The following is a 12,464-nucleotide window of genomic DNA, read 5'->3' as shown; positions in this document are numbered from 1 at the left end:
AATCTTCCAAACCAACAGATGTTGGAACACCTGTTGTATCAACAGCTGTTGATACTTCAGTGGTTTCAGCAGATGTTAACCCAACAACCACCACCAATACATCAACACACAATTCAACCACTGCCATCACTCAAACAACCACTGCCACAACAAAACCAGCATCAAAATCACCACCTGCCAAAAAGCAGAAGACATCAGATGACACATCATCTGTTGTAATGACAACAGTGGTTGAAACACCAGTTGTTTCAATAGCTGTTAGTCAATCACCTATCTCTTCACAAGCCATTGTTCCTTTTGATCCAAAAACTCAAATAGAAACACCTTCTCCCAAAAAGGTGTATACAAGAAAAACAAAATTTCAAGTGCATGATGATGATATACCAGCACCTGTTCCCATTTCATCTGCCCCTTGCAATATCACCAAACCTCAATCTTTTATTCCTTCAAAATTGTTCAACCCAATCAAAGATCCTATAGAACTCCAAGGATATGACTTTGCTGATGTTGTACCAGTAGCTGCCAGTTATCCACTGGAACGGCATGCTGTAAAGAATGAAATGAGGCAGTTTTACTTAGTGGATGATCATTCAAAAAGGAAATTCCCTTCCCTGATTGGTTATAGAGATCCAGCCAACATAAATGAGTATTTAAAACTCAAGGCCAGGCAAGCTGATACCAGAGCTAGACTTGAATGCCAAGGGAAAAGTGACAATGAACTCTCAACTCATACGCAGTTCTTGCTCACTAAAGTTAAATAGTTGGAAGATTATGCAAGAGACCTAAGCAAAGAAATGTCCAACCTGCCTCCAGAAGCTAACTTGCAGGAAGATCTGAAAGAAGACATCATTAAGCTTATTTTGAGTGAAAAATTCTACCCTGCCACAGCTGAAAAATTCCAAGACTGGCCGCTTGTTGCTCTGAAAACAGAACTGAATAGAATTGAAAGAATAAAGAGAGATCCAGGCATGAAAAGGTCAGCACCAAATTGGAGCAAATACAAAAAGAAAATTGATGATCTTACATTGGAGTATAAAAGAAAGAAGCAGGAATTGGTTGATGCAAAAGTGGGAACTGCCAAAGCCATATCAAAATGGACAAGGCAGTACACTGACGAGGCTTATGAAAGGCTAAGAAAAAGGAGAGAAACAGATCCTAAACTTCCAAAGAAGCCTGATTACAAAACCACTGCTAAACCAAAGCAGCAGGCTCACACTTCTGAACCACTGTTCACATCATCAGATACCTCTACCATTGTGGTAAATCAAAGAAAGAGGCAAAAACTGACTGATGAAGAAGAGAAAGAACAAGAAGTTGTATATTTCAAAGAAGCTATCAAAACAATGGCACTAGAGGATGACAACTCAGCAAAGATTCAAAACATAGACAAACAAGTTCTGAACAGGCCACCATCTCCAAACTCATCAGCAAATAAACCTTTCCCAAGAAACCCATTAGGTTCAAAAATACTAAAGTGGATGTCTGATCAAAAGACCCATGTATTGACTCTATTTAGATCTAATGGTGTAGTGAAGCATATATCAAGGGAAGCAGCACTTGGCCTGGGTGTTGAAGATTTACAGGATCTCCTTGAGCTTACACTTTGCAGGGATGAGGATGATACAAGTTCCTTAGATTTTGAATTGCAATTTAAAGGCCAAGTTAGGGAACTTTTGATGAGACAATAAAAATCCAGAATAATGAAGAGTTTTGGCATCATCTTTTCCAAGGGGAACATTAATCCTTAAAAGTTAGTTACAACCACTGTTTTCGTTAAAAATTTGATTTTTAAATGTTATCCACTGCTAAAAGACAACTTATGTTTCTTTATTCTTCATGTTGACCATTGACTGACCAAACATCAGTTTTTCAATCAGTGTTAGGTATCCACTGATTGTTAAAAAAAACACTCACTGCTCAATTTTTTATTATTGACATCCACTGATATTGACCATCAGTGGTTTCCCTAAAAAACAACCACTCACCTTTTTATTGTTGATGTGGTTAATTAATTATAGAATTAAATTATCAAATGAAAACTAGAATTCCAATGAAAAACACCCACTGCTCACATTTTTATTGTAATGATGTTGTATTAATAACAAATAATAATTAATATAACTAAGTTTTCCTAGACCGGGAAGCAATCCCGGTTAATAAACTAGTAATAAATAAATACATAAATAACCAACTCATATTGTTTTAACTTATCAGGCCCAAGTCTTTCTAAACAAAAATCTTGAGGCCCATCAGGTGCTACTTATCAATGTGATGTAAGTTGTACTGTAGAGGGTTAGGCAGAAATTTGTGAAAACGAACATGAGACCTCTAATAGCGACCAGGAATCAAAAGCTTATCAGCGTGTCACACCCGAAATGATGTATTTAAGTTATAGGCAAAACATCAAATACAAATAGATTTATTGTAAGAAACGTACGAAAGGTATGAAACGGTAAAAAAACGCGGTGGCATTTTCGTAATTATTTACTCGTAAAGTAATTATCAAAATTGCCTTACAAATGATCTTGTAGGGTGATTTTGATCTTGTAGGATAATTTTGTAAAATGACCTTGTAGGGTAATTTTGATCTTGTAGGGTATCATAATTACTCTACAAATGATCTTATAGGGTAGGGTAATTTTGATCTTGTAGGGTAATTTTAATCCTGTTGCGTAATTTTGTAGAGTATCATAATTACTCTGCAAATGATCTTGTAGTGTAATTTTGATTCTGTAGGGTAATTACGGGTAAAATAATTACGAAAATGTCACTGCGTTTTTTTTAACCTTTTTATGTCTTTCGTACGTTTTGTACGATAAAGCTATTTGTACAGAAAATTTACCCTTAACATATAAGCTAACAGAAATATTTAAGGTATTTGATAAATAACTGAAAGATGCAAATTAAATTAAACAGAATTACAAACCTTGATTAATAATAGAAAGATGCAAATTAAATTAAACAGAATTAGAAACCTTGCATAGTTGTATTTATAGAATTATTGGGAGTAGAGGTACAAACCTTGATTAATAATAGAAAGATGCAAATTAAATTAAACAGAATTACAAACCTTGTATAGTTGTATTTATAGAATTATTGGGAGTAGAGGTGCACAAATTATTTTTTTTAATACCCAGTTTCGGGTATGGCCGGTATTGAAAAATTGGGTATTGAGAGAAATCGGGTAAGGTATGGGTATTGAAGAGAGAAACTATACCCTATGTACTCGGGTAGGGTATGATCAGGTTTGACTATAACCGGTATTAGAATTGGGTATGGTTCGGGTATTAATACCCGGCTTTAAAATATAAGCTTTCTTTTTTAATTATTTTACACAAAAATAAAGTCGTTTAAAAATTAAATTTGGTTTATAATTTGTAAAGATAATCAAAATAAATTACAATAACATAAATTTACGCGAATACAAATTATTTGTTTTATAATATGCATTTTTAAAAACTTAAATAGAAACTTTGTAAAGTTTATAATATTCATTTTTTTAAACTTAAATAGAAAATTTGTAAAGTAACATAAAAATACACTTTAAAAATTTGAGTATTCTATTGGGTATTAAAAAATCAGGGTATAGGGTATGACCTTTTCCGGGTATTTCGAGTTATATATTAGGTACGGGTATTGATCTCAAAATATATACTCGATCCATAACTTACAGGTTGGTTTAGGTTCGGTTACGGGCATAAAAAATCAGGATACACAAGTAACCGATTTCTGATTTTTTTAGGTCCGGTTTCGGATACGAATTTTTTGTGCACCTCTAGTTGCGACTTGTGCTACTCCTCTTTTTTGATGGACTGCATGAAGGCTTCGGTCCGTCAAAACAGCATCTTAGCTGCTGGGCTCAAGCCCATATATTAACAAGCAATTGCGTTGAATCATAAGCCACTTGGATCATCAGCTTTGATTGCGTTTGCATACTTTTTAGGTTTTGGACTATTGTTTGGTCGACCATGATATTTCTTATTGAATGGTAATATAAAAAATATGTAAAAATTACAGTTTATAATGGTTAAAAGAATAGATCCAGTATCAATGTTAAAAGTCCATAAATGGAATACGGCATATATTTATTTACGGCAGGTAACTTTCTTAAGAATTTTTTAAGTTAGGTAAATTCTACATTGTTTCATGCACAAAAGAGATATTAGGTTATGAATACAAAAATAAATTTCTAAAAGATAGGTAAATTCTCCATTATTTCGTGTATACGAGAGATATTAGGTTATGAAACCGTACAAATAACTTTAACGTATTAAACGTACGAATAGCATGAAAAAGACAAAAAAACACGGTGTCATTTTCGAAAATATTTGCTTGTAGGGTAATTATCAAAATTACTCTACAAATGATTCTATAGAGTAATTTTGATCCTGCAGGGTAATTTTGTAAAATGTTCTTTTAGAGTAATTCTGATAAAAAAAACTATACCTCAGCAAAAAAAAAAAAAACCCTCAAAAAACCTAACCCCCCTCCCCCCCCCCCCCCACACACACACACACCCCTCAAAGGCTCAAAAACCTAAAAAAACCTAACCCCCCCCCCCCCCCCCGCCCCTCCCAAACTAAATGCTAAAAACTAAACCATTTTACAAAGTAATTTTGATGCAGAGTAATTTTGATACACCTGTAGGGTAATTTTGATAATTACCCTACAAGATCGAAATTACTCTATAAGAACATTTTACAAAATTACTCTACAAAGATCAAAATTACTCTACATGATCATTTATAGAGTAATTTTGATAATTACTAATAGTTACGAAAATATCACCGCGTTTTTTCAGCAAAACCTTCAGTTCATATGTTGAAGTTATTTGTATTTGATTTTTTTGTCATAAAATATAACCCATTTCAAATAACACTAAAGAGTTTTTGGCGTGTTGACTATGGAAGAAAGAATTCCAAAGTTAAGCATATTTGAATGAGGATAATGGAGGATGGGTGACTTTGTAAGTTTACACTCGAGTAACCAAGACAAATACTTTAAGTTCTTGTGTTAAAATAAAAAAATATTGGTTGGTATGAGTACTAAATATTACAACTGGTATTGAACCCCAAAAAATCAACTTTCAAAGCGATTGAGCCTATTCGTAAAAAATGAGGTTTACATCATAAGGTCATGTGTAGTCATAAAGCTCCTTGTGGGGCGTTATGCGACACGTGTCGTGCCACGTCATATGGGGGCTTTATGGGGCGTTATATCATTAGAGCCCGTAGTCATAAAACCCCTACCCATCATTACCTATTTAATAATTTTCAATTTTATTAATTAATTATAAAAAACCCTGCTTAAATTTGATTGGTCCAAACTTTGAAATCTCCCCCATACTTGGCGCTATATATATCACGCTCCACTAATTTTTTTGTCTTAAAGCCCTTCGTAATGGTGTTTGGGGCTTTATAGGGGCTTTATATGGGTGCATAACGTCCCACTACACATGACCTAATACGGTGTTTCATGTATCGGTTTTTGGATTAAGTAGAGTTCTTATTTTTTGCAAGTGATTCAGAAGCACAATTCAATAAACCGTTTCAACTTTGGTTCACATTGGGATTGATTTGAATAAACAAAATAACTATAAGAAATTAAAAAAGAAATAATATAAAATAGAAACAAAATTATATATTTATATATTTTTAATTCAAATTCCAATATTTTGGTCGTATCCATTCAAAACCTAAAAACTTGTATAGTTGTATTAGACGAAAAACCTAAATTCTGATTCGGATAGAATGCTAACTCGATCCAAAAAAATTCAAAAACCGACCTTGAGCTCGTTATCTAGTCCCATTCAGTTTGAATTTCGATATTTTAAGTCCATTCAAATAACTAAATTACTTAAAATTTTATAATCGCTATTCCCAAACTCTTTGGACCACTCTCAAAGTCTTCAATACATTTCACTTATAAAATCCATATCATTTACTACTGATCCGTCATCGTCATATCGAATTTAATAGGTACTATATATATTACCCAGTACTATTTAAGTTTTCAATGAAATCAACCAAATATTAAAACTCCTGTTTAGTCACTCGTTTATATAGATTTACTTTTTTCCCATCAATATTATTATAATATTGACGAAAATTTCCTACAAATTTAACTGTTGAATATTTTTTATATCAAAATATTAACAGCGAATTTTGTTTGATTTAAAGGATGATACAAAATTGCCAAAATACTAAGACATGGTGGTTTAAATATATACCTATACTTAACTATATAAGGGTGAGAGGGGCACTCCCCTCTTATACGTTATGCCACGTCAACTCTCCTCTTAAACTCTCCTCACACCCTAATTTGATGACGGTATTCCCCTCTTAGGAGACTTGGTTTTTTATTTTTTTTTGTTTTTTTATTTGTTGTAATTATGCATGTTTATAAAAAAATATTAATAAAAATTAAATAAAATTTAACAAAAGACATTTCAAAGTAGAAAATAAAAATAAAAATTAAATTCAAACTAGAAAATTAAAATTACATTCAAACTAGAAAATAAAAATTACATTAAAACTAGAAAATAAAAATTTTAGAAATCGCACGGCCACCCGTACTTGTTAGCGATGTCGCGCTTTCGGGCGAGGATGAACGGCAACATATTTGGCGGAGAATCGTCGTGCAGCTTGAGGAATGTTTTCATATCTCGATCGTAATTGTAGTTTCTCATAGTCTCGCGTTGTTCCGATATGAGCTCGCGAGCCTCCGACTCTCTTTTCTTCCTCAATTCAATCGCCTCCAATTCAATCGCGTGCTTCGCTTCTTTCATGGAGGTGTACTCTTTGAATTGTGCCGCCAGCTCGGCCGAGCTTCCCTCGGACGATATCGCTTGACGCTTGTCTCGCCGTTGTGTTCTTTGTGGCGAGGGGTCTTCGTTCATATCGGGTATGGAAGGGTCCACGTCAACGGGCTTTCTTTTTTGTGCCGAACCTTCCCCTTCCTCACCCAACAATGGGACTTGGGCCCATTTTTCGTGTTTTCGAACGACCTCCCATGCCTCGACATGTTGAAAACCGTTCGGATATCTCTCTTTAAATTCCTTTAAAGCGACTTTCATCACGTTGAGATCGTTACACCCGCTTCCTCGTGTGCGATCCTACATATTATAAAATAATAAGTGTTAAAAAAATATGAACTTAGTAAAAAAAATTAAAAAATATACAACGTTAAAAAATATAATTTTTACCGCTTGTTGGTATAGACCGTTGAAAAAGTTTATTTTCGTCATCATCGGGCCCCATTTAGACCGTACTTGATGCACGGTCCGGTTACTTCCCAGGGGCGTACCCACCCTAAACCAAAGGTGGGCGGGCGCACCCCATGAAAAATTATTTTTTAGTGTTATTTTTCGACTGAAATCTCGACCGCACCCCTTGGAATTTTTCATTCGCACCCCTTAAAAATTTTCAACCGCCTTACTTAGAAAAAAAAAATAATGATTAACCACTTATTCACTTAATTATTTAACCCAATCAAAGCCCAATCTGCAATCAATTTTTATTAACACAAACCCAAACTCAACCTAAAGAAATTTGAACTAAATAAAATAACCCAAACTCATCCACCCATTCCATTTCCAAATCTCGCCACCAAAAAACTCTCAGCGACTTGACGCCACTGCTCACGATCTGGTGGCTTTTTTTACTGAAAAAAACAAAATTCCGGTTTGACCGGCCCATATTACGTCAGAATTCCAATATAGAACTAGTATGGTTTATTTATTTAGTTATTATTTTGTTTTATGTGGTGATTAGGAGAAAATATAGATGTGTATGGGTTTAATCTTTTTATATTTTTTTGTTGTCCTAGACTTGTAGTTAAATGATTTTGTTGTTTTATTTATAGCTTTTTTGTTTAAATGATTAGTTACAAGTAATCAACATTTAATATTAGGGCTTGAATGTTTAAAAATATATTTGAAAGTTATAGGCTATGGTTGAACATGATTGTTCATTTTGTTTAAGTGTTTAGTGTTGTTTTGCAAATTATATGTGTTAGGAACAATGAGTAAGAATGTAATGAACTTATGGCGTGTTTAGTATCTTTAGATGATATTTTGGATATATTTAAAAAAAACATGTAGGGCACAATTTTAAATATATTTGTAATTTATAATGACGTTTGACGTGTTTTTGATGATTTATAAATTTTAGTTTGATGTTCTTTTGTCTTACATGATCCGACCTGACCCGCTATGAACCGATATTTTTATACAACTATGAGCCTAAAATCTTTGAAAATATTCTGCACCCCCAGGAAAAATTTCCTGGGTCTGCTACTGTTACTTCCACCAACGGTGGCGTTAAAATAATCTAAAATCTTACGCCAAAAACTATCGCGGTTTTGTTGATTGCCCTTCTTTTTGTTGGTAGAGTAATGTACCCACGCCTTCGCCAACGCCTCTTCTTGGACCTTTGTCCATTTTTGGCTCTCCATTTTTCCCTTTTTATCCCGAGCGTCATCTTCTTCGTTGCCGGCGTCTTCATCCACATTATATTCATCGTCGCCGGTGTCATCTTCATCGTCGCCCAAATTTTGAGTTTCGGGCACTACCTCCTCGTCCTCGTCGTCGTAAATAGGTAGAGGACGTTCAATATTTTCTCGTGTAGATGGAACTTGTGGGGAACGAAAACCATATGGGTCGAAGGCGGGGGATTGAGGAGGATCCATTGATAACAAATTTTGAAAATAGCCGAAATTGGGTTGAAGGTTGGGTGGTTGGGTGTTGTAAAAGGAGGGGTGTGATGGTTGTTAGGAAAAAAACGGGGGTTGTGAAGTATATCCGAAAGGGGGTTGTGGTTGTGCACTTGCACCGCTCGAACCACCACGAGACGGTTGCGAGCCTCGTCCCTTAGTTTTTTTCTTGGCTTCGCGGGGTTGGTTCTCCATTGCTCGGTTTGAAAGTATAAAAGTTTGAGAGTGGTGGGTGTAGTAAAAGTTTGAGAGTGGTGGGTGTTGTAAAAAATTAGTGAAGTGGGTGTGGTTTGAGAGTATAAAAAATTAGTGGTGGTGTGGTTATTTATATTTGTTTAAAAATTGATTTTTTTTTTAAATTTGACCGTTTAAAAAAATGACCATACCTCAAACCTTGTGCCATTTCAACGCGGTGAACCAACCCCGATTCCTCTCCCCGATTTGGGTCCCTGCGGTGATGGCGGCGATGTTCCCAATCGGGAAATAGGGTCACCGATTCCCCTTCCCGCTAGTGCCCCGATCACCCTAATAATATTCTATGAGGGATACATGTCAATAAATGAAGAGCTCTTGAATATGTTTTCGCCTAAATGGAGTTATCCATCTATCATTTGTGTTTATTTCTCATTTAAATTCCCGTTTTATGATAAGCATGCATTTCATATGACATGTAATTCAATAAAAATCTTTAGATTGTTAAGACTATCCACATCAAGGATGTTTGTAGGTGATTCTTGGCCTATGTGGAAGGCATTTGTGAGAGGGATGGATTAGTGGGTGTTGTAGATGATGACATGAAGGGTGTTCATTCTTAAGGATTCTTGGGGAAGAATGGTGAAGAATGGGGAATGGTGGGTCCTTTCTTTTTTTTATTTAGTTTAAATTTAATAAAATAATTATAATAAGGTTGTTTGTGGGAAGGATATATATGTTATTGTTGTGGGTAAAAAGTGTTTGTGGGAAGAATAAGTGAAAAGCTGATGTGGCATGCTGATTAAGCTGTTTGTAGAAAGGATAGCCTTTCACTGATGCGGATAGTCTTAAATAGTTTTGAATATATCTTGTAAAAATAACTTTATTAGAAAGAAAATCGAATGGGTAAAGGATAACTTAGTTGTCACTTAAATTTTAATTTTAAATATAATACAAAATATACATAGTTGTTTCTATATCAAAAATCATTTGCATACTCACCACGTTTTTAAGATTATTTATAACAACAAATATTACATGTATCTAATAAGAAGTGTTTAAAGATACTAGTGGGGCACCCGCGCGTTGCGGCGGAGTCGACAATACATGGCGGGAACATAGTTCAAACCTTAAAACAATAAAAAAAGGTCATATGTAAGTTGTATGTATTTATATGTATGTAAAAGCACCCACACTTTGCGGAGGGTGTAAATTTTTTAAAGCTGGTAATATATTTTTTTCATCATAATCTGGTATAGTTAGTTTGAGGAAAGGAAACCGCGGCACCTACCTATGTTGTAACTGAATGGCCGCTTAAGCCAGCTAAGTTCAGTTTAAACTCAGATAGTCAAATCTCTTAGGACCTAAAATGGCCTCCAGTCTATATCTAAAACAAAGCCTAACAACTAATTCACTATTTTCTACTTCTTTAACCGTACCTTACCAATTCTATGTAACCTCAAGTCACCCGGGACCACAATATTACATGTGGTTTGTAGAAATGAAAACAATCTAATTTAATTTTTATTTTTTATGTCAAACTTTTTACCAAAGAGGTGTGTTTTTTTGTACAGGATCATGTGACATTATAGTCATAATTTTTGCCAGTTGTTTTAAGCCTAATGTGAACAACTTCTGAGAAAGAATAATGACTTTCTGAGTGCTTCCAAAATCAATGGCAAATTGGCAAGTCCTGTTAGTATTTTTTTAAATGGTCCACTGTATATGTTATCACAATACATTAGCTAAAATGATGAAACTATAGATCCTAGAATTGATCAATACATTAAGTAAATATAGACTTACAAATATTAGATTATATCATTTTCTGGCACCCAGACTCGAAGGAGTTTATCATAAAACGAACATGTAGCAACAATAGTTTTCTCCTTGTTGTCTAGATCGCGTATACTCCCTCTATACCAATCTGCTCCTTAAGCAAGTGAATCATGTTTGTTATATGTTTCCACCACTTTAACTTCATTCCCATCGGCTTTAACAATAGCAAACCCGTTATGCATACAAGCTGCCAAAATAAATCTGGGAACAACAGAATGGTTCTTGATTCTCCATACCCCGCCACCTAAATTGATCGATGTTTCATTTACGGGCCTTGAAATCGATCTCACATCCCATACCCTTAAATTTTCATCATAGCTTCCTGTAAATAAAGTGTTGGGATCATGTGGAGATTTTGCAATACAACAAACACCCATCTGATGGGCTTTTGAATTCTGAAATTGAATTTCGGATGGACTGTTGCGTAAGTCCCAGCCCTTGAATTTGCAGTCGTCAGACCCGATGTAGACCAGATGTGGCTGGTCCGGGTCGAAAGAAGTAGCCCAAACCTCAAAGTCATGGGCTTTCCATTCTTGTAGTATGCTTGTTTTGGTCTCGTCAATAGAGATTAATGAGACCGAACCGTCAGAAAGTCCTGTTGATATCGATGTAGCCGATGGATTCCAGTCTAAGCATAGACACATAAACGAGCTGACTTTTTGGTTATGTACCTCTTTCAAAGCATCCCCTGCATCATGTTACAATTGATGAGTTTAAATCATACATAGTGACATTTTATTTATCAATTTAGTGTACCGTTTATAGAGTTTTTTAAGTGATGAACCCTCAAGAAACCATCAGCGTCTGCTTGAGCAAGCAATGGATGTGTTGTGTTGGCTCCCACTGGGTTCCATTTCATATCAAAGATACCCGCATGTTTCAACCTATAGGACAAATCGACTCTGTCGAGGTCCACGTTGAAGAAGATGATGCAGCGTCTGCGTCTGTTTGTCTTCCCGGTATGCCGTTGCCAGTTGCCGCCCTAACCTATACGACGCCTTTACCTATGTAGCGGCCTTCATGACCTTTCAATGTTCTTCATAATGTAAACAAACAATCTCATAAACTCATCTACCAAAGTCAAGAAAATGAAGAGCTTAAAACCCAATATTACATATATACATACCGTTCTTTGCTTTTCGCATTATTGTTGTATCTAAAGGCTAGGCTCCAAATCTTCAATTTTCATCTACCATTCTACCAAATCGTAGGTTGCCGGAACCTACTGGAGTTCTCACCGGAGTGTGACCTAAAGCCTAGCTTGGCCAAAAAAAAAAATAACATAAGTTACAGATCTTTATTAATACGTATTGATTTACTGAAAAAATCTAATGTAGATATAGGGTTTTACCTGGTTCATCGAACAAGAATGATTTTCGTTGGATCTTGGTCGCCTGAAAGTGTAAACATAAACAATAATTCTCCATTTTCTCCTTTGATTAAACTGTAAACATAAACAAAAATCAAACTTATCTTCCAAAAATTATAAATTTTTTACCTGGCTAGAATCAAGGGAACCCTAATCGTTCCATATTCTGATGTGGTTCTTCAAATTAAAGGAAATCAACTTCTGATAAGAAACCATCTCTTTCGTCATCATCCACCACTCACGAAGATGCTGTATGATCTTCCATTGCCCAATTCTTAACAGGGGAATTGAAGGTCCAATTCTTAACAGGGGAATTGAAGGTGAGACCCTTCCTTGGCCGGCTTCAATTGAT

The 12,464-nt window shown here is 35.1% G+C and overlaps 1 protein-coding gene, 1 long non-coding RNA gene and 1 pseudogene across 2 annotated transcripts; 1 reads left to right on the top strand and 2 right to left on the bottom strand.

Annotated features, from left to right (window-relative positions):
• Positions 1 to 794: 794 nt before the first annotated feature.
• Positions 795 to 2,751, top strand: LOC110933439 (probable RNA-binding protein EIF1AD). Its single transcript, XM_022176661.1, has 2 exons — positions 795 to 1,394; positions 2,737 to 2,751. Exons 1-2 carry the CDS (start codon positions 795 to 797, stop codon positions 2,749 to 2,751), a joined length of 615 nt encoding a protein of 204 aa, XP_022032353.1.
• A 7,898-nt stretch (positions 2,752 to 10,649) lies between these two features.
• Positions 10,650 to 11,644, bottom strand: LOC110934677 (annotated as a pseudogene).
• Position 11,645: 1 nt separating this feature from the next.
• Positions 11,646 to 12,157, bottom strand: LOC110934679. The gene is made up of 3 exons (XR_002588543.2): positions 12,095 to 12,157; positions 11,870 to 11,999; positions 11,646 to 11,779 (listed from the first exon to the last, which is right to left on the bottom strand). It is a non-coding gene; the product is annotated as an uncharacterized LOC110934679 (long non-coding RNA).
• Between the last annotated feature and the right edge of the window lie 307 nt (positions 12,158 to 12,464).

The sequence above is a fragment of the Helianthus annuus genome, chromosome 4 (genome assembly GCF_002127325.2).
Source record: "Helianthus annuus cultivar XRQ/B chromosome 4, HanXRQr2.0-SUNRISE, whole genome shotgun sequence".
NCBI classification, from domain to species: domain Eukaryota; kingdom Viridiplantae; phylum Streptophyta; class Magnoliopsida; order Asterales; family Asteraceae; genus Helianthus; species Helianthus annuus.
The sequence above is the reverse complement of the archived record's forward strand: the minus strand, read 5'-3'. Positions and strand labels throughout refer to the sequence as shown.